Genomic DNA, 22955 nt, shown 5'->3' on the forward strand with positions numbered 1-22955 from the left:
GCGGCTGCGCAGCCTGACATCGAACGAGCATCTGGCTTTGAACCTGTCATCGCCTTATCGGCGCTGGCGGTGCCACCCGAGGTGCCGTCTGAGGAAGGGGTGGCGGAGGGGGTAGCCGAAGGAGTATCGAGGGCCTCGCCCGTGGAAGAGGTTCGGGTCGAACCATGAGAGCCCGAACGACCTGCGGCGGCTCCCGTCGCGTCCTCGGGAGGAGCTCAGTCGAGTTCAAGCTTTCCATCTTTCTCCGACCTCCGAGTTTGGACGACTAATTGGGGGAAGGCTCCGATGGCGCCGGTGGATGACTCAAGGTCGGCGGACCGCGTCGCATTGTCCGACGTTCGGGTTCCCGAGGGAGCATCGGCCCTGGCCAACCACAATTTGGCCAGGAGGTTGTGTCAGGCAACCATTCTCCCGACCGATCGGGAGCTCTTGAAGAGTCGGCAGGTGACCGAGATGCTCTCTTCATTCTATCCGACCATGATCGAGGTGAGTTCTTCTTTTTCTTTCCTCTCCATTATTATTTTATTTTTCTGACGATCGGCCTTCTACTTGCAGCTGATCTACAACATGTCTGAGTTGGAGGTTGGGTATCGAAGGTTTGGCGACATCCGGGCGGCCTGGAAGGATAGGACGGAAACTATCGAAGCTGAGAAGGCGACGCTGGTGGAATAGCTGAAGCTGTCGGTCGACTGCAAGGCCAGGCTCGAGGAGGAAATTTCCCGACTCACCGACGACCTGGCTGCCTCAGAGGCCGAACTTCAGTCGGCCCGCGAGCAGGTCAAGCGCAAGACCCGTTCCGCTCATCGGCTGCGGCGTGAGCGGGACAGTTGCATTAGTGAGCTTGAGGCCGAACGCGAACAACTTTGGGTCAGCCTGAAAAATTTGGTTAAGGCCGAGGAGAACCTGTCCTCTGCCCAAGCCGACGCCGACATAGCGAAGGCGGAGGCAGAGTCGGCTAAAGAGGCGCTGAGCTGGGTGGTGGAGGACTTCCACGGCTCAGACGAGTACCGGGAGGAGCTTCTCGAGAGCGGCTTCGCCTCCTATCGAGTGGGGTACGAGGATGCCCGGGATGCAATTCAGAGGCTATACCCGGAACTCGACCTGAGCAGTGTCATCCCTCTAGGGTCGGAGGATCGGGCCGTAGAGGAGGAGGCCGACCCAATACCGGAGGGTCAGACGGCTGTGGAGAAGGCCATCCCTGGGCCGGTGGAACGAGCTACCGAAGGTGAGGTGGCTCCAACGTTTGATACCACTCCGACCCGAGTGGGTACACCAATCACTCCTGAACCCTTCCCAGTGTAGGAAGTCGATTCCGACGAGTAATCGAAGTATCTGCTATGTTGTTTTTATTTTATTTTTGTTTCACCTTTGATACTTGTAATCGGACTTCGTCCAATTTTGTAAGTCTAACTTCAACTAAATGAAATCGAAGACTTTTCAAATTTTTTTCCGCATGCGGTTCGAAATGTATGTCTCGTCGAGACATCCCCGAGTGTATAGGTCGTAGCTCTGACATACCTCATTAGGATGTTTGGTAGGATTCAGCGTAGTTGATCAAGGTAGTCAGTAGCGTAAGCCATGCTAAGGGCAGAGCAAGCCCTGATCGCAGACCGATGTCCTGACTGTCATACAGGTTGCGTAGGATCCGATGGTCGAGAGTTGTTCAATGTAGTTAGCTTGGGTGTCGACTATAGGTCGAGCGTCCATCGCCCAGAACTTGGTCGGGCATGCACGTTGAGCCGAGTATCGACCAATCTCCTAACGTAGCTCATTGACACGATCATTCCATAAAATCTGATAGTCGAGTAGTGTCCGACGTATTTAGTTAGGATAACGATGACAAGTCGAATATCCATTGTCCGATCTTTGGTCGGGCATATACGTCGTGATGTATGATAAACGGTGGCAAGCTGAATATTCTTCGACCGGTCGTGATCAAGTCGGTATGTCGCGAGTGCGACCGCGGTCATCTTGACGTTTTGTCTTTCTTAGTCGAAGCTAAGTCGGCAAGTTAGCCAGCCACGTTGATCGAGAGTCGATTGTGGAAGGAGCGCGGCTTCAACTTAGAGAGGTTTCATCGCCAGCGCTAGCCTTCCGTTAGTGTAGACAGAACAGTTCTCGTAAGAGTTCGATGTGTCATCGGCGATCAGATCGTAGGTTCCCTACGAAATGTTGGGCCCAAGTCGGAGCGTCGGGACTCGTACTTCTGGCGAGGGCCGACCCTCGGTGGAGAGCCGAACTTTGTTGACTCTGGGGTTTTAAAATTGAGTTGTATTCCGAACAAGGGCATACAGAATTTAGTGATGGTATAATTTCAGGTTGTCGGCATTTCAAGTTCGAAGATTGGCCGTCCCTTCCAGGGACTCGGACGTCGATGACCGGACGTCGCATCCATCAGTTGGTCGATCTTCGTCAGTGGAAAGCTGTCCTTTGGGCAGGCTCGATTCAGGTCGGTGTAGTCGATACAGATCCTCCACTTTTCGTTGGAATTCTTCACCATGACGATATTGACAAGCCAGTCGGGATATGTGGTTTCTCTGATAAAGTCCGCCTTGAGTAGTTTGTCTACTTCCTCGTCGATGGCCTTCTGTCTTTCGGGGGCGAAAGATCGTTTCTTCTGTCTCATCGGCCTCATGCCGGGGGCGATGTTGAGTCGGTGAGTCATTATTTCCAGAGAGATGCCGGACATATCCGCTGCCGACCAAGCGAATATGTCGGCGTTGGCTTTCAATAGCTTTATCAGCTGCTGTCGCTCCGGATCGGACAACTACGATCCGACTCAGATCACTTGTTCAGGATTCTTTGCCATCGGGATAGAAATCAGCTGTTCAGCCGGTTCACCCCATTCCTCCTCTTTTTGTTGGTCCAACTTGTCGATCGACAGGGAATCCTTCGATTTATTGTTTTGAGTTGAGATTTGGAAGCATCGCCGAGCGAGCTGTTGCTCCCCACGCATTTCTCCAGCTCCATTTTTAGTCGGGAACCGGACCAGCAAGTGATATGTCGAGACTATTGCTTTGAGAGTATTTAGTCTGGGTCTTCCAAGTATGGCATTATAGGCCGAAGGTACTCGGACGATCGTGAAGGTCAAGTAGATGGTGCTTTGTCGTGGTTCGGCCCCAGCTGTCACAGAAAAAGCAATTTCTCTTTCCACTGCAACGGCATCCCCGACGAAACCTACTAGGGGGGTAGAGACTCTCCTGAGTCGGTCGGTCGACAGTCGCATTCGAAAGAAGATCAAGTAAAACAAAACATTAGTCGAGCTTCCATTATCAACAAGAATCCTTTTTACATCATAATTCGCTATTGTTGTCGAGACAACAACAGTGTTATCATGGGGAGTTTGGATTCTCCAAGCATCTTCATCCGTAAAAATGATTACATCATCCTGATGTGGCTTCTTCGTCGACTCTCCTTCAACAGTCGTCCCTCGGTTCAGTCATTTGGAGATCATGTTGATGATCCCGACAGTAGGTTGATTGTTCGCTGCCTCTTCAGTCGGTTGGGGTTGTCGGGAAGGGGTCGAGTCGGTGGATCCCTTCGATACTTTTCGAGATACCCTTATCGTATGAGGGCCTCTATTTCATCCTTGAGTTAGATGCATTGCTCGGTGTTGTGACCGTGGCCCCGATGGAATCGACAGTATTTTCTTCGATCGCGGCCCTTTGCCTTCAGAGGCAGAGGCCATCGTAGATATTTCGCTCCTTCGATCTCCATCAGGATCTACGCACGAGGAGCAGAGAGAGGGGTGTAGGAGTCATACCTGCGATGCGTCAGTCTCGGACTCTACCGTCGGGGCGATCTCGGGCTCTGTCGTCGGGGCGATCTCGGGCTCTGTCGTCGGGGCGAGACCCGTTTATCGATCGGAGGACTGCTGGGTTTAGCAGGAGCTCGATTTTTCTTTCACTTCTCCTTCTGGCCCGCGCTCTCGGTCAGGCACCGATCGGAAGCTCCTTCGTCCATGCGCATGTATTTGTATGCGCACTCCAGCAATTCGACATATGTCCGGGGGAGGGTCTTGTCCAAAGAATATATGAATCGGGACCCCCTTAGCCCCCTCTTCATTGCCGAGATAGCCATGTCTTCGTTGAGGTCCCGAACCTCGAGTGTGGCCGCGTTGAATCGGGCCATAAAGTGTCAGAGTATCTCATTTTCTCCCTACTTGAGGGAGAAAAGACTGTCCGAGGTTCGCGGCGATTTTCGGCTGGTACTGAAATGGGCCACGAAAGAATGCTCGAGCTGCTCGAAGAAATGGATACCCCTTGAGCGGAGGCCGGAGTACCAGGCCCTGGTAGCTTTATGAAGTGTGGCAGGAAAGCCGATGCAGAGGAGGGCATCGGTTGCCCTTTGAATTGTCATGAGAGCCTTGTATCTCTCCAGATGGTCAACTGGATCGGTGGAGCCGTCGTAAGGCTCTACATGAGGCATCTTGAACCGACTAGGGATTGGTTCGTCGAGGATAAATCGAGAGAGAGGTTGGGTGGTCTGAAAGTCGACGTCGTTTGAAGATTTTTGACCATCCGCCTGGAGCTGGGCAAACCGACGATCGATTTCTTCGAACTTACGTTCGTAGTCGTCCAATCGTCGGTGTTGAGAAATCCCAGGGGTCGAACCTCCCGACGAATTTGAGAGTGAGGCGGATGGTATCTGCGGCCGCTTCTCCTTCCTCGTTCGCTCTAGTTGGGAAGGAGAGGGATGCCGAGATCGGTGGGTGTCGCACCGTGGCCGCCTCCCCCCTTCTCGATGGGAGTGCTGAGACAACTGCTCTTGAGGAGGAGATGGAAGTTGACGCGTGCGTCGGCGGCTGCTTTTGGACGGCATCGGGTGCGCCGTCGGTTGTTCCGCCGACGGTTGCAGCAATTGGATCGATTGTTGTTAGAGGTTTTTGACTGCATCCGTCAGAACAGTCATTTGCTGCACGATCGCCGCAATCTGTGCCTCCGTGGTCACCACCGGATGCGGAGAGCTGAATTTCGCCATGGAGGGTAAAGGAGGGGCCTCCTCCCGATGGAAAGAGTGCCTTGCCGATCCGATAGCTCTCGATCGCTGAGCTCTGATTTTTGTCATCTCGAGAGATTTTTCAAGCTCTATGGAGCTCGCTGTCTTACCGTCGTTGCCCCTCTACCCAACGCGCCAAATCTGTTGCGGCCAATTCCCTCATCGTCAGATCGCCGGGGACGCGCACCTACAAGGAAAGTCCTCACTGACCAGAGATGTCTCCGATGGGGACCCTCCGATCCTTAAGTCAGAGAGGAGACCAGGCAACAGTGAAAAAAACCAAGAGCTCAGTAAGAGAGAGAGCTTACCAAAACTGTTGCCTTATCCCGTTTTATAGTAGAATGCGGTATGGTCCCACCATTAATGGTGTAGACAATTGGGGAGTTGTCAAATCATCGGGGGCTATCAAATCGTCGTGGGTTGTCAAGTCATTGGAATTAATCTATGTCCTTAGCACGATAATGCCCCATGACGGTCGTACAGCATGTCCTTGGCAGGACAACAGTCCATAGCGGTTGTACGGCGTTTGGACGAGTTGGCCGACTATATGTCGGTATTTGGTTGACGGGACGTCGGGCGATGACTTGAAAACACCATCGGCTGATCTGGTGCCTTGTGGAAGTCGGATGTCGGCTGCCACCCCCGACAGTGAGTCGGTGATATGGATTCGGCTGTTCGGCTGGTTAGAAACAGTATTGGTCTGTTTGACCGGCATACTTTTGGTCGGATATTGTCGACAGTCATTGTCGGAGTCGTCTGTCCGTCTGATGGGTAGAGTCGGGCATTGATCGGACTGTTCCGAGGATAAATCGGTGTATAAGAGTCAGCCGGTATATCCCAACAGATATTATGAAAAAAAGACAGAAGTGTGGTTCCACCTCAAGCAACTAGTTGGTTACGCATAAAAAAGGGCAATCCATGAAGTTCACATGGTATGCAGGTAGCTACTATCCATGGAACAATGAAGGCTTTTATTTAAACATTAACTTGTATGGCGAATACGAATGAGGTTGGAGATTTCCTTGCAAATTGAATTAATTATACTAATCTTCTGGCTGTTTTAGAGCATCGGCATTCAAAAACCAAAATAAATCTAAAAGCTGACCATGAAATGTAAGTCATTAAGAAACTCTACATAAGGAGACTTTTCACTAATTAGACTATTATCTTGATGATGTTTTATGCCTTTTTTTTTTTTCCTCTTCTGATTTCTCATTTTTCATTCTCTTTATAGAAAAAAAAAACAGTGGATTATTCCCCCTCATTTCATTGAGAAATGAAATAAGAGATCTGATGCGCCAATTGGAGCATGATGAGCGGATTCTCTCCAAGTAGCTTTGAGTCTTCAGGTGTTCAAGTAGAACTTGCCTCATGCTAGTGGTTCTGTATAGAAATTTTCTTTGGTAGTAATGTCTTAAAATCTGAATTGTTGGTTGCAAGCATGGTTGACATTGGCCAAACACAATCACAATTCCAACAAAGGATACATAGTCCACGATAATATGTAGCCCAGCTGGTCACTGATTCAAACTGACTAAAATACTTCCTGAGCGTCCTCCATATCGACTTAGCAATAAATCAAAGTTTTACAGAGTGCTAACAACCTTCACATTGCCTTCGGCACACCTTCAAATATTAAGACGTCGCCACTTTAACAGCCAACCACATGCATGTTTCCAACTCCAGTAACAATGAATAGAAGCAGCAAACTAGATGGCCAATTTAATAAAAAAGAAAATCACATCATCAGTTAGCCTCTCTAGGATAATATGCTTCTAAAAGCGGGTTCAAAGATGAACTCTCAATAGACTTGTTCCAAAATATTTAACTTCTCTCGTAAAGTAGCCTCCAAATACGTTAAAAGTATAACTGAAAATAACTCCACTTTAGCCTTGAGCCGCACAGAGAGGGAGAGGGGTAGGGGTGTTAAGGAACAATCTTGGGGCCTAACAACATCATCATTATCAGATCTTGAAATCTTACACTTTCTCATTTCAGTCGAAGTACAAGGATTCATTCTTATTTTCTTTGTTGTGGATGGATACAGTCCTAAGAGTTCACACCAAATATATATAGTAGAAGAAACTTCAGCAAGGTGGAGGATGACTTGGGTCTGTGGCACTCCAATGCTTGATACAGGAGGCTTAGCTTGGTCACCATCAGGGCCACCATCACTCCCAGGAGACCCACAGGCCTCATGACACAGTTGGCTTGCTTGCTCACACGTATCATGGCACTGGTTGTACTCTCCACTCGTGCCGATCCAAGTGCACAGCTCCACGATGCAGAGTCCCAGCCCACGGTTACACCGGCTGTGGCAAGCTTCTAGTGATCCAACCATCAATTTGTCATGGACTCTTGTACATGTGATCGTCGAGACTGCAAGCGTAAGTACTAGCACTGTCACCCATTTGGGCTTCTCCATTGCCATTCTTTGTTTACAGTGAAGAAGCTTTTGGTTGCTGAATTTATTATATATAGTCGTATAGAGGAATGACCCAGGCGAGTTTTGAATAAATAGGTTGTCTTGCTTCAGCACTGCTTGTGTGGCCAGAAACATGCAACCGTGATGTGTGGGATGTGGTAATTCCAAGGACGCAAGGCCTACTAAGCTTAGAACTCAGTCACAGAGTTGAAGATGCTGCTAGCTTTTAGAATTCCAATTAGCATCTGATGAACTGTAGCCCTTGGTAACAATCTCCTAAAGCCTCTACTCATTCAGTAACTGATATGAATCCCCCCTGGTAGTTCCCATCATTAATCAGGTGTGATACATATTGTGGCTGTGTTGAGATGATAAAATTTTGTGGTCTTGCTCTTTTATTCAAGTACTTCTCCATCTGTGTTCTCCAGCCTCTTATATTCCAAGACACAATCTCACATTCTTACTGTTAAATTTACTGTAACCAAGTCATCCAAAAAGTAGACAATGTTTAAAGCACCAATATCACTCAAATTAGCTGAAGCAAGAAGGAATTTATGCCTTGTCGCACTCTTTGAGACTCTGAACTGGCTGAGCAGTGACATAAAAAGCACCGTCCTAGAGAAAGGCACTTCATCTTGAACAAATTGGAAAACATTACATCTTTTGAAAGACAAAATGAACAGATAACAAAACATTGCCAATAAGAAATATAATGCAAATTTCTCTTATAAAAAAGAAACATTTAGCAAATAAGGAACAGAATTTAGCATGAGTTTGTCAAGCATCATCTGATTGGCTGGGAGATAAATTTCATAATGCAAATAAAGAGTCTTCAAGAAATCTTCATAGGAGAGAATGCATGGATGAGCAGTCATATACAACAATATGAGTGCATTCATATGATCAAAGGTGTTATCCTGTTCATGAAGAGTCCTATCTAAATAACCCAGAAAATGCATTGAAATAGTTTGATCATGAGGTTGATTAATTAAACCGCAAAATAAATGACAATTTCCATCCTCCTCTCTTTAATTTTGGACAATCATGCAAACTTAAAATTCAGCTGTTTGAGCACTCACCATTTTTGTGACAAAACCAAGCTCCCTGGGTTAGTTACATCCTCTCCCATGATACAAGGCATTTCAGTCTCTTCTTTGCCTCTGCTTGCACAGCCTGCCAGTCAGCATACCCCTTCAGAAGATGTTGGATTCGTTCTTTGCTGGCAATCTGTCCCCATGCTGTCTTATTGCAGACAATCTGTCCCCATCTTGTGTTGTTCTGCAGCCCTGGAAATGAACTGTCATACTAGAGAACGCAAGTAACAGTGCCCCACTGACTTGGAAAAAGAGTCCATCATTGCGTTCACCATTGCCCATAAGCCAAAATCCAACAGCATTATTGACTGCAATCAACTTGACAGGGAGCAACAAGGTTTCCATAATGTGGCTTACAGATAATAAATTTTGGATAAGTGGGAGAACATTACATTTTTATTAATCAAGTGAGCTAAAATTGATAGCAAAGTAATGCACAAAGGTTTTTTCTTCTCTGTCGTTTCCCTTTTTCTTATCTAAAGGTTAGGAGAGATAATCTCCACCTTCTATCCTATATATCTGTCCCAACCTTCTAAGGTTGATGCCGACCAGAATTGAATCTCATACCCTCGACCATGTCATAAAGATGATGCCATAAGCAACCGCTCAGCAGTAGCATAATAAATTTATAAGTTTTTATTAATAAGAGGAATTTAGCTAAGATGTCCGTGGTGTGAAATGATCTAATGAACATATATCACCTTTTTCCTAATCAAAAAACATAAATCATTTTTTTTTGTATCTTGCTACAATTATATAAAGTTTGACTAGATTTTGCAAATATCTTGAAAATTCTTTATCCCAAAGAATGCCTCAATCTTGATCCAAAGCCTGATGAACTCCAACAATATTGGTCTGACTTGGATTAAGATCTATGCAGCCTAATACATTTTCTCTGATAAAGTGTTCCAGAAGAATTGAATTTTCGATTATAGTCAACCTGGTTTTAAGCAAATAGGACTGAATCTAGATATTAGATCCAGGATCTGGATCAAACTAATTGGAGGAGAGGAAGATGGGATAAATTAAATGGGAGAAAAAAGAGTGCATGTTAAACTTTACCTAGTATGCAAAACATTGGACCTATTCTTGGGATTCTGTGGAGGTCAAACAAATTTAGGTTTGCAGGGGGTGGTTTCCAAGTACTTTTTAGGTACAGGGTGTGCTGATAATCGACCTAATTCACCTCTGCTTCAGAAATCAGAGAGCAGCCAAAGTCAATGTCTTCCCACCTAATTCAAGTGGGTTTAAAAGGCATAGATTTAAATCTTGGTAGGGTATGGCCCACTTACTCTCAGGGTTATGCATGAGTCTATATATTGGTTAGGTATGAACATTACATGATGAAATTTGATAGCCAATTACCACAGAGTCAATTGGGCATGATTTTCCAATCTTGACCAAGAACTCCACCAAAATGACAACTTGTACACAAACTTGCATATACACACATTCTTGACATATAAACCAATTCTACGCTGTCATATCTTAAAATAATGGTTGATGCAATATCTAGGCCAACTTTCAATTCTTTGTAATGAGTCCGCTAAACATTAAATAATAATAATAATAAATTTTATTTCTAAATTATTGACGGACTTCTCAACCATTGTGACATGTTAGGCTGCCGTATCAAGATATTCATTGCTTTTTTTTTTTTTTTTTTCATTTTCTATCTCAAGCGAGATCGACGGGCGATGCCTTCTATTTATCTCAAAATTAATTGTCCACTAAGATAGGTGCATGATTAGTCTTTAAAAACATTGAGAAGCAAGCATAACACAATAAACTGTTGCTCAACTTAGATGTGGGATATAAATGACCGCATACACCAAATTGAAATCTGAATTCCAACATAAAACCACAATGAGTCGGGTACAAATCAAGCAGGACCATGCCAGACCAAACTTGAAGATACCTACAACATGCCTACTAGCTTCCTATTAGATGATACATCCTTCCAAATTTTATTAGATTCTGTGTTCCCTCTTCTTAAATATAGTACATCTTCAAGTCCATTAATATCAATAAATAAATGACGGCGTTTACTTATTCCCTAAATGCAGACTTTGAAGGCCACTCCCATGCACCGTCATCTCGGGGACTTCTCCGAAGGTTTCCAGGGGGCTGGATCTCCGAATGGAAACGTGATCTCCTCCGCTTCCCTGCAGAAAAATCTCTCCCAATACACGGCGCCTGGCAACTCCCACGCGGTGCTTTATTACCCGTGCTTACAAACACGAATCTGGAATCCTAACGTGCATCCCATAGAGATGGGGAAGTAACCCGACAATAAATGAAATTAAATAAAAGGTTTGGGTCCGTGGGCCACGCGTTTGTCGCCCGCCTTTCCCGCTTTCGGACCCGTCTTCGAAGCTGTTCTCCTCTTCTTCGATCGTCTTCTGCCTAATCTTTCACCCGATCTCCTCCTCTTGTAATCATTCTACGTAGATTTCCACTTGCTCTTCTCTTCTTTAGATCCACAGTCATTGCAATTCCTCTTTAGGTCCATGGTCATTGCAATTCCACCGCTCGACCTCGCCGATTTTTTCCCCATTTTTTCGGGGTTTTTGTCCTTGTTTTCTTGAGATCTTGGTCCAAATGCCCTAAAGGGTACCCTTTTGATGCTATCTCGAGGCTTCGTTTGCAGGTCAGCTTCGTGTTTTGATCTCCAATTCCGATCTGGGTAGCGACATACTGGATATTTGTTTGTTTCTATTCTCATGCGTTTTGCTGCATTTGGTTAGGGTTTTAGACTTGATGTTATCTCTTCCTATGAGTCTTGTGGAAGTTAATCCATGCAAGATTCTAGTTGTTTGCTTTTTTTTTTTTTTTAATCTCAATCTGGAAGCTTTTGATTAAAAATAAAAAAAATAATGTGGCCTCAGCGGTTCAGGGTTCTAAGAGATCTGTTTTATCTTTTTTTAGCATCTTTGGTTGGGCTACACTGTTTTGATGATTGTCATTGTTCAACTGGACTAAGCGAAAACAAAATTTTTGTTTTAGAAGTTGTATATCTGGCTGCATGGATCCATGGATTCATTCTGCGTACTTTTTAGGAAAAGAAACTTTCTTTTGATTTCCCTTATTTATATCATTGACTGAATGATGAATTTCGATATGTTCATGCTTACATGCGACCGTGGAAAGTATGAATCAGAAGGGTGCTTTGTCTTTGTAATGATTGTTTGACCTTTTTTAATTTCTTTTTCTTTGAATCTTTGTTGAATTTGATTCATTTGCTTGGGAATTACTAGCTGAAGTAATACCAAGAAAATTACATTTTGAGGAACTTTAGTTCCATGATGTTATGTGTTTCAGAGTCAATTATGTATTAGTGTTAGAGAGTTATGCTTGTAAAATTTCATGACTCTTTGCCCAGGACTTCATTCTCGGGACTGTATTGTTCATAGTATCAGACTATCAGTTTAGATTATTTCTGTTCTTTCTCCTTCCTGTCTATGTATGATAAATTAGTGTACAAACTTGTGTGTTATTACAGGCTTCTCCTTTGAATAATGACAATAATCAAATTTTGAAGGGCCATTATTTGGAACAGAGTTTATTCTTGCATGTCCTTTGCTACAATGGAAAGTGGAAATAAAGATGAGAAGAATTTGGCTAGTGCATTGGTTTCAGATAATTCCTCAGACGACGCCCTTGATCCTCTAGGTAAAGGTGATGGGGGATTGTCAAGTGAAGTAAAATCTTTAAATGCTAATGAGGAATCTCCAAAGGCTCACCAAGAAAGGTATGGTGAAGGCTCCAAACAGCAAGTGCATGAAACTGAAAATCAAGCTGAAGTCTCGAGACAGCAGGTGCATGTAGGTGAAGAACAAGATGGAGTATGGAAACAGCAGGTGCTTGAAAGTGAAAATCAAGGTGAAGTTTCGAAACAGCAGGTGCATGAAAGTGAAAATCAAGTTGAAGACTTGAAGCTGCAGGTGCATGAAAGTGAAAATCAATCTGAAGGCTTGAAATTGGAAGTGCATGAAAATAGGAATTTGGAGTCTGAGGATTCAAAAGAACCAAACCAAAGCACAGAGGAAGTTCTTGCTGAGGAAAAGGAAGCAGATCCTGTTTTCGATGGAACAGAGGCTCCTGAACTGGAAGCAACCAGGAGTCCATTGGGTCAGCCTTTGGAACTTGATTCCGAAGAACAGGGACGTGCCTGGCCTGAAAAAGCTGTTGCACTGAAAAACTTTGTTAAGGAGAAGGGAGTAGTTGCAGTTTCAACTGTTCTTCGCCGTCTTTCTGGCAGAAAGGATGAAGATGGGCTTCCTGATGGGGATGAGAAGAAGGGCAATGGTGAGGAAGAGCATTCTAGCTCAGATCCCAAACTAAAAGAGGTCTCACAGAAGGCTGGGGAACAATCTACATGGAATCCTCTAAACTATATCAAGATTGGACGTGAATCAGATATTCAAAGTAAGCCTGAACAGGTAGAGAATGTCCAAGTTGAAAGCTCAGTTGAAGAACAGGTTGTGAAGGGAAGAATTATAGTATACACAAGGTTGGGATGTCAGGATTGCAAAATGGTGAGGTTATTCATGCATCAGAAGAGGCTCAAATATGTTGAAATCAATATTGATATCTTCCCTAGCAGGAAGATGGAGCTGGAGAAAAATGTGGGATCTTCAGCTGTTCCTCGGGTGTTCTTTAATGATTTTCTCATTGGGGGGCTGAGTGAATTGAGGGCCATGGATGAGTCTGGGAAGCTTGATGAGAAGATTAATAATCTTTTCGCTGAAGAACCCTCACCTGCCGCTCCTTTGCCACCATTGCCCGGTGAAGATGATGAGTCTGGTAGTGGGAAGATTGATGAGTTGGCCCCTATAGCTAGAAAGATGAGAGAATCAATTATTCCTAGGGATAGATTCTATAAGATGCGAAGGTTTAGCGATTGCTTTCTTGGATCTGAGGCTGTGGATTTCTTGTCAGAGGATCAGTACTTGGAGAGAGAAGAGGTTAGTCATTTAATATTCATTCTATTGTTTCGTTCTGCTGAATGAAGAGACAATACAGAGACATGGTTAACTGGTCATTTCAGGAACTAGATGTCGATCACCTTTCTGTTGCATTCTTTTTAATTTATTTTGCTTTGAAAACCAAAGTGATATTTGCTGCTCATGAAATTATGATTGGGAACCATACACAGCATGCTAGTATGAAAAGAATATCTTACTAATTCAATTATGATATACACTGCTATATGCAATATAGCATTTATAGCATCACTGGTGCATATTTTCTGCAATAAAATGTGCCATAGCATGCTTTTCCAGTGAAGGAATAACAACAGTGCCAAAAAAGTCTCTTTCTTATGGTATGCAATATACATCATGAACTAAGTTTTTCTTTTTCCTGAGATCTTAGCAGCTTATCCTATTTCCAAAAGATCATGTAGCATTCTTGGAGTTTAATGAATTTTCTACTTCTACTGCCAGATTTGTTTTAAAGAATTGTCAATTTCCAGTTATCATTGACTTTGAGAAAATTGGGATATGCTAGTATGGTACTTTCATATTAGTAAATTTATCATCTTCTTTGTTCCTTTTTCCTTTTAAATGCAGGCAGTGGAATTTGCAAGAAAGCTTGTCAAGCTAAACTTTTTCCGGCATGTTATGGAGTAAGTATTCTAAAATCATATTGCATAACAATGCCCATATTTGTCCTATACCATATTGTTGAATACTCGATGGAACACTGTTTGATCTTTCTGTGAATGAAGGTAACGTATATTTATATCTTTTTTTTTTTTTAAAAAAAAGGGTTCATATGTTACATAATATCACCATTGCAGTGAGAATATATTTGAAGATGGAAACCATTTGTACCGATTCTTGGAGCATGATCCCGTAGTCATCACTCAATGCTACAACATCCCTAGGGGTACAATTGATGTAAAACCTAAGCCTCTTACTGAAATAGCGTCAAGGTTAAGGTTTCTGTCATATGCAATTTTTGAAGCATATGTATCTGAAGATGGCCAACATGTTGACTACGGAAGCCTTTATGGTTCTGAAGAGTTCAAAAGGTTAGTTGCAGTCATAAACTGGAACCTTTGTGCTTTTAGAGATTGTCAACCTTGAAATGTAAGATAAATAGATTTTCCTCCTCTTATTGTTAGAACTATGTTGGTATTTCATATTTTGGTGAAATTGTTCCTACTACTTATGGACAATGAATGACTTGTACATTTATTGATTTGGCTAGTTTGCATAATTGAACTTTAGATTGTGTTTAGACTAGCATCCTTGAAAGCTGATGGTATACATGTTTTATTTTTTTAGTGGCTTGCATGAAAAATGCTGTATCTTTAATTGCATTTGATGCAAGGAAAAAAATTTAGATGCCATTTGACATCATTTTTATTATTTTCTATTTTTATAAACTAAGAAATAGGAATTTTGTTTCCATCTTCTCTATTTTTTAAAATCTTTTCTAATTTTTAAAATATAAATATGTTTGGTATAGTCAATCATTTTAAGAATACAAACACGGTGATGGTAGTAGCATTCGAGGTGGTAAAGGCCTCAGTGATATTATTGGCCGTGGCTATTGTCAATATGGCAAAGGTCATGACGATGGTATTTGGCAAGGGTACCGTTGATATGGTGAAAGGGATGATGATGGTGGTAGTGCTGTGGTGGAGGCAGTGGCGATGGTGGTGGTGGGTTTGAGGGCTTTATGGGGGAGGTAATGATGATGACAACAGTGATATAGCAGTAGTAGTGGTGATGGGGGCGTTAGGGATATGGTGGAAGTGGTGCAGATGGCAGCGGAGGTATGGTGAAGATGTTGATGTTAGTGGGAATAATGGTGGTGGCAGCGGTGGCAGCAAAGGCGATGATTGTGGTGGTAGTGGTGGAGATTGTGTAGGTAGCGGTGGTCAAAAAGATGGATTTCTTATTTTTGAAAATATTGAAAGTAAAGATTTCTTACTTTCATTTTTAAAATAGAAAATAAAAATAATAACTGCTATATATTGTTCTTGGTTTTTATGATTTTATTTTTAAAAATAGAAAACAACAAATAAAAGTGATGCCAAATAAGCTCTTAGTTTTCTCTATTTCATTTCAGTATTTTTTTTTTCCTTTTGCTTCTCTTGTTATCTGTAAGTACATTGAAAAATCATTCAGATTTCAGTTATTTCAATGAGTTCAGGGTTTTATTATTAGTTAAGCTGGAGCTTGACATAATTGATAGTGTGCTCATTAATCTTTTTGTTGCATGGTCTATAGGTACTTAAGGATAATAGAGGAACTTCAAAGAGTGGAGTTGGATGGCTTATCACGGGAAGAAAAGCTTGCTTTCTTCATAAACCTTTATAACATGATGGCCATTCATGCAATATTGACATGGGGTTATCCTACTGGAGCTTTGGAGAGGAGAAAGTTTCTTGGTGATTTTAAGTATGTTGTTGGTGGATGCACCTATTCGCTGTCAGCTATCTACAATGGAATCTTACGGGGAAATCAACGGCCGCCATACAATCTCATCAAGCCATTTGGTCCAAGAGACAAACGCTTTAAGGTGAACAACAACAATATTCTCTCTCCCTCTATCTATCTTTTTTAAACAAAAAATATGTGACTACCCTCAACTTCCAAAAAAACTTGTCCTTTTCTTTCTTTGTGTTAATTTAAACCTTCGAGATATGGAAAAAACAACATAGATATTCTGTTCCAAATTTATGCTGATAGGCATGCGTGCATGCAAATGATTGTGCACACGCACAGAGAGCAAGGATAGAAGTTATGTTGAAAATTTCACCTTGATCAATAGAGAAATGAAGAATTACATGTATATCTAGTGAGAACATTATAAAATAATTGTACCTTAACTAACAAACCTTATCCCATCAATATGAGGTTGGCTTTATAAAATAAGAATGAGTTCCACAATTAGTTGGATGGCTCACTTCTACCTCTTATAAAACATGTATATATTATATTACCATGGTTTAGAGGTTCAACAAAAGAATGAATACAATTGGATTGATGCAAAATAATCTATTGCATCTCAACACCCTGCCAGCTAGCAGTGTCTTTCATTAATTTGTGACATGCACAAGAGTTGTAGTTTCACATTTTAGTGCTCATACTCCACTACTCTTGGGCACTGGTGGATTCTCGAAGAAACAAGGTGAAGCTAAATTCTATTGGGATACTTGATGGCAATTCATACCTCTCAATTCATGCAAGGTCTGGTTAATTTGTTTTTTTATCCTTCTTTTTTAAGAGATCGAAGAAACAAGAAATAATACAATTAAAGTTTTTCTTTTACTATTTAGAGAGAATAATATGGACATTCTTAAGCATCTCCTTTTATGCGTAAAAGTTGCGGACAAAAATGATACACTCTTGAGCTTCGCAATGTCATACCTTGCATGTTACTATGGTATGACCTATCCCATATGGTTACAACTTAAAAAGACAGGCCTCCATTGATGGGCTTGTTGCCTCATAGTGTGTCATCGTATCATTTATACCCAAAATTAGTCCATCATCGATCAACAGTAATAAGTGGTCAATAATTTTATATCGAACAAGATCAAGTTAATTTGCTGATGCATGAGACTTGAAGGGACAATGATTGGCCATTTGTCACACAAACAAGATGCCATATACGGCTAGTTTATTGTCGGAGATAGCTACCTAAGGGAGTATTAAGGGCGAGGAGTTATTCATGGAGAGAACTTTCTGCAACCACCACCCAAGCGAAGTTATTGTTGGAAATAACTTCCTCTTGCATGATAAAAGGGAGAAAGGAAGCTTCATTTGGAGACTTTTAATCTCAATAACAACCACAATGGTTTCTATACTGAATAGGTTCTCTTGGCTTTTCATCATAAGATTATGTTTCACGTCTAAAATAGAGGGTGGACCTACTCTAGATTTTGTTGGTTTTCTAATAATATGTATTAGTTCTATCAACGTTGTATGATCAGACTGAATGATTGGTTCCTTGCTTTTAATCTAGTTTCTCTTTTGTAGTTCTGTTACTTTTCATTTTAATCACTCAGTGAATTGAAGTCCTCACATCAGAGGCAAGATAAAGAACCCAACTTTATCATCAACCTCTCCATGACCATGGACGATCATGACAGGATAAAATGTGTAAACACAGACATAAATAAAGAATATGTGTAGGTTATACTATATTTTGACATATTAATTAATTTGTTTTTTTTTTTTTTTTAATTTTTATATGAAGAGCCCTGCAAGCCCCCAATGTACTTAAGGGTATTTTATGCTTGGAGAATGCCTTAAGCTGAGCTTATATATAAAAAATGGTTATGTGATTTGCATATGTCAAAACATAACAGTTGTTGAGACATCATAACATTGATTGTTTGATTGTATATAACAGTTATTAGAGATCATGTGTTTGAGGAGTTGTAATCATCAGACTAAATTCAGGTTACAGTTTGAAATTTACAATCATGTTCTTTTCATTAAGAAATTCTCAAACTGTAGCTAGATTAGTATCTTTAGACTAGCCCCACACAGAAGAAGAGAGCTGACCACTTTCGGTTTCCTTACAACAAGTTGATTATAAGCTTTATAATATTTATCAATTGAAATCATCAAACTTAGTTTCAAGTTACAGGTTTAACTTTTCAATCTTGTGTTTAGTTCATCACAAAGGCCCCAAATTGCATCCGGATGAGTGGTGTTTAGATTGGCCCCATGCAGAAGGGCTGGTTACTTTAGGATTTCCCACAAGTAGCAAACTATATGAGATCAACCCTCTTATAACTTGGATTCACTTTTTAATTTTTGGCCTTTAAGGATTGAAAGAACTTGGGTTGGAAGGTTTAAGAATGCTTAATGGCAGGGTCAGCTGAGTACAAGAGTCGAAGCTTAGTCTACAGAAGCCTAGGCCTTTCTTCTCTTTGTTAGCAGAGTTTTTAGTATTAACAAGGGTAAGAGTTTTTCTTCCTTGTTAAATAATGATGTTGGTGAGCACAAGATTTCTCTACTTGTATGTTTCCTGTTAAGATAGAATCTAAACGGGAGGCTGAACTGGCTCCTCTATTGAAGTTATTTTCCTTCTTTTGAAGTCTGAGTTTTGATTGAAAGAGCAAAAATTTTTTATGAATATTAGATATAATTTTTATTTTTTTGTAATTTCAGCAGCTCATTAAGCTACTTAAGTCCTTGGTATCTGTCCATTGGAAGTCAAGTAGAGTCTTTGAACTAGATTGCATTTCTGGAATTAGATTCAGTTTGCTGTCATTGTTTTTCAGGTAAACTGAAATTTAGTTTCTCTTTCTGCACATTGAAAACAAAAATATAGATTTTCTGCATGAAGGACTCCTAATATATATAGAGAGAAGAACATTGGTCAGGGAGCTTAGATTCAGATGAGATTCAAAACCCTGTTGTCTGGATTGATTTTGTTGGCCTTTTTGATCATCAGCAACATATTTGTTACTTGCCAATAATAGTAAGACATATCTCATCAGATGTTCGTGGCAATGAAGAGGATGTTATTGCGATTCATTTCGATACATGTGGGACCTCTTATGATATGTTTCTAAAGCTTTTGCTGAAGAATTAAAACCTTAGTGTCTAACAACTTGAAGGAAGGTGAATGTGCCATTATCTTGGGCCAATGAGAAGTCACATTATGTAAGTAGGACTAATCATGCTAACAAATGCATCTAGCTACAAAATCTAAATTCTATAATGCAAACTTCAGTTACACATGAATAAATGTGTGCATATGTGGCTTTCAAAGCTAACATCTATATACTATGCATAAAGCATTTTAATTATCAAGAGAGAAAAGTGGAACTAAATTAAGGGGTCTAAATGTATGAAGAGTTCAGTAGTTTAATGCTGGCTGAAATGGAGGCACCATTACCATTTTGTATATTACACAAAAAGCTTCAACCTTCTAAGTATTCAATGCAAGAAGAATTGATCCCATAACATTTAGGATGCTAGACTTGCTATCAGCAACAGAGAGATTGACTTCAAAAGGAATCTGGTACGAACTGTTCTTTGTTTCTCGTAGTCAAAGGAAAAAAGTTATGGGGACTGTCTGACTAATGGAAACCGATATCTTATCAGGCAGGTTTTTAGCATGTGAAATTGGATCTGATGATTAAGCAATTCACCAAGAGTCTTTGGCAGTGTAAAGACTCTCATCCACAGGCTCGCGCACACACACACACACACACACACATGAACATGCATACACGCATATGCTAGTCTTGTGACATATAAAATGTAGATTGCCACCGTTATGTCAACTTCTTATTCCATCACATTCAGAGATTTTTTTTTTTAAATGTAATTCAGAGAACCTGTTAGACACCACTGTTTTTTTTGAAACAAAATCAATGTCACTATTAAATGGGAATTTTGTGATATTTTAATTCCATAATATTCTTAGTTTATTATTAACCAAGTCCAAGACTGCAATTGTCACTTAAACTAGTCATTTTGGGGCTTTCATTTAACTTTACCACTCCTTGGTTCTTTATTGATCAGGTGGCTCTCCCATATCCAGAACCACTGGTTCACTTTGCCCTGGTATGTGGCACTAGATCTGGGCCTGCACTTAGGTGCTACTCGCCAGGAAATATTGACAAAGAACTGATGGAGGCTGCACGTGGTTTTCTGAGGAATGGAGGGTTAATTATCGATGCTGAAGCAAAGATTGCTTCTGTAAGCAAGATCTTGCAGTGGTAAGATTTTCTTGAGAACCAGAAAAACCTTTCTTGTGTCTAAGCCGATAAAGTGGTACAAACTCGAATTCTATGTAATTTTTAATGGTATGATCAGTTTTGCTATTTTTGAACCATTACTGATGATAAAATCATAGCCTTGATAACTGCTTCTCTTGTAATTTAATGTAAAACATGCTGAAACTTTGTCATATAACTTCATAGGTATAAAGGGGATTTTGGGAAGAATGAGGTAGAAGTATTGAAGCATGCAGCAAACTACCTGGAGCCAGCAAAGTCAGAGGAGCTGTTAGAGTTGCTGGCAAACTCTCAGTTGAAGGTGACATATCAGCCTTATGACTGGGGTCTAAACTGTTAGTTATACACTAAAATTATGTAATTATATGCACCAGACATTGTTGAACTTGCACAATGGGGGGTCGTAGAAACTGGCCCCCATCTGAGTCCAAGATTATATCTAAAAGCTGTGATTGAACTAAATTTTGGTTCCATAATTTTATATTGGACAAGGGTTACTGTTAATGTCCGAGCCTGGACAAATTAAGCCGAAGTAGTAAGTCTTGGTGGCATTGGTTCCCAGGTCAGGCTAGCTTCATTCTCCAGCCATCTGACGCTGCCTTGACCTTGTCAAATCCTCCAAATTTGAACTGCTGAAAAATGTTGTTCGCATAAATAATTCAGAAGGACAATTAAATCCACATCGAGCATCCTATGGCATATTAATATAAGCATATTTTGACCATTCCAAACTAAGTTTCCTTGGCGGCCAATCCACCTTCCAAAGTTTCAGCTCTTATAAATCCTTGTCTTCATGGATTCAACACGACAACAGAGTCTTGCCAGGTAAAAGGAGGAAGAAAAGAAGGGGAAGTCTCTGAAATCTCCATATTAATTCTTGCTGGTTATGGCTCCCATGGGTGTCGATGTAGCTGAAATATGTGTCCTCAAGAAGCTGCATAAAGAGAAGATAAAAAAAAGAAGAGAAGGAGACAGCGGTTCCAAGGAGAAGAAATCTAGGTGGGGTATACTTCGAATGGTTAAGCAAGTTCATCCAAGTACTGCACCAAAAGTGAAAAATGACAAGTTGGGTAGTTAATGCGTGCCCCACCTTGACTAAGGAGTGGTTGCTTAAAGGAAGGTGGTGTAATTCGCTTGTATGAAATGTTTGTTTATAAGATTCTACATGGTAGTTAATCATCAGTCACATTCTTTTTGTTATCTATGAGTAAATCTATTCGTTCGAATGGGTGAGATTTCTTGTATTGCTTTTAAAAAAAATGCTTCAGTTAATGTTTGGTACCAGTTCCAGGTGTTTTGGTGAAGGAAGTAGAGTTGAGCACACCAATTTGCACCCTGGTATTGGAGTTTTGCTTACCTATCATTTTGACGAGCCTATAACAGAGCTCCGTCTCTCTCCACTGTCTGTTAAATGTATCTGAGCTTGAGCTTGCTATTGTCCTTATGTGGTTGGAATAAAGTGCTATAAAAAGAGGTTTCTTCTTGGTTTTGTCCTATGAATTCAAAAGAACAGTGGCTCTTTGATCTATGAGCTTCGAGGGAACAAGATTTTTCTTATAAGTCCGTGGATTGGGTGAAGTGATGATGCTCTCTCCAACGTTTTGTAGAAGACAATAATCTTCTTTGTTTTCAATACTTGCACCATGATACATTATTTCCAGGGTGCATGTAGCTCTGCTCTATTTTATTTTATCTTTTTAGAAAAAGAAGCCTTAGGATCTAACTTTACAATCTTAAATATATGCTTTAAAGAAAAGTCTTCGGAAAAAAAGCCAAAACTACCATCTCAATCATTCACTAATCTATAGAAATCATCCCAAGTGCATAAAAAAAAAAAAAAAAAAAAAAGGTTCTTACATTACAGAGCCTTTTTTTTTGGGAAAAAAAATCACAAAGCGTAATATATCCAACTTGTCGTGACCTAATGAGTACTTAGAATGGATTGGATACAGCCCTATGGTTGCAGTATCTCTCTCTCAAAGCCAAGTTAAAAAGTGGAAGTGCAAGCTTAGGTGGCTGAATAAAATAACCTTAGTGATCGGCATGCAGCACTACTAGTGGGAGCATTGCCTGGACTTAGTGCAACAGTTGGCCCACTTTCCTTCGCGGCGAAGTGATGGCATGACCTCCATCTCTTAGTCCCTTCTTTTGGTGACACATCTCATATTCCCTTCAAGCCTCAAAGAATTCCAAGACATGGTTCCTCTTGGATTCAGCATTGCCCGCATCAATATTCTAAGAGCAGGAAGCAAGGAGAAGATGGAGGAACAAGGAGAAGGGAGGGTGGCAAAGAAAGAGAAGGGATCGAAGAAGAAGGTTCATCCAAGTGTCTCTCCAGCGTCGGTTTCCACTGGAGAAGAAGGTGGAGCAGAACTGTTGGAGGCTAGGAAGTAAGGTATAATGTCTTCTGCTATAAAAGAAAAAAGTCAGGCGTGTCGAGTGTTTATTAGCTATGTTAATTGTAATATGCAATTTAATTGCTTTTTTTTTTTTTGATAAGGAAAAAAACAAGCAATTAAATTGCATATTACAATTAACAGAGCTAATTAGGGAAGAGGAAATATCTAGTGTCTTCTATTCTATCTGTAGTTCACAGTGGAGACGCGTCAGAGTCATATAGGACTCAAAAATTGGAAGTTCACATTAAGAAGCGTTGATATCGTCCCAGACCTTGTATGAATTGAGAGGTATGAATTGCCTCAAAAATCGCAAATGA

The 22955-nt window shown here is 41.2% G+C and overlaps 1 protein-coding gene across 2 annotated transcripts; it reads left to right on the plus strand.

The window, feature by feature from the left end:
• Positions 1-10844: 10844 nt before the first annotated feature.
• Positions 10845-21439, plus strand: LOC105058381 (uncharacterized). 2 transcript variants are annotated; one of them, XM_010941299.4, is made up of 7 exons: positions 10845-11167; positions 12059-13484; positions 14091-14146; positions 14321-14554; positions 15762-16053; positions 20025-20221; positions 20426-21439. In XM_010941299.4, exons 1-7 carry the CDS (start codon positions 11142-11144, stop codon positions 20577-20579), a joined length of 2385 nt encoding a protein of 794 aa, XP_010939601.1. In that variant the 5' UTR covers positions 10845-11141; the 3' UTR covers positions 20580-21439. The 2 variants fall into 2 exon arrangements, with proteins under 2 accessions (XP_010939601.1, XP_010939602.1); XM_010941300.4 differs by having other exon boundaries at positions 10846-11167; positions 12020-13484.
• The last annotated feature ends 1516 nt before the right edge of the window (positions 21440-22955 follow it).

This window comes from Elaeis guineensis, chromosome 15 (assembly GCF_000442705.2).
Source record: "Elaeis guineensis isolate ETL-2024a chromosome 15, EG11, whole genome shotgun sequence".
Classification (NCBI taxonomy): Eukaryota; Viridiplantae; Streptophyta; class Magnoliopsida; order Arecales; family Arecaceae; genus Elaeis; species Elaeis guineensis.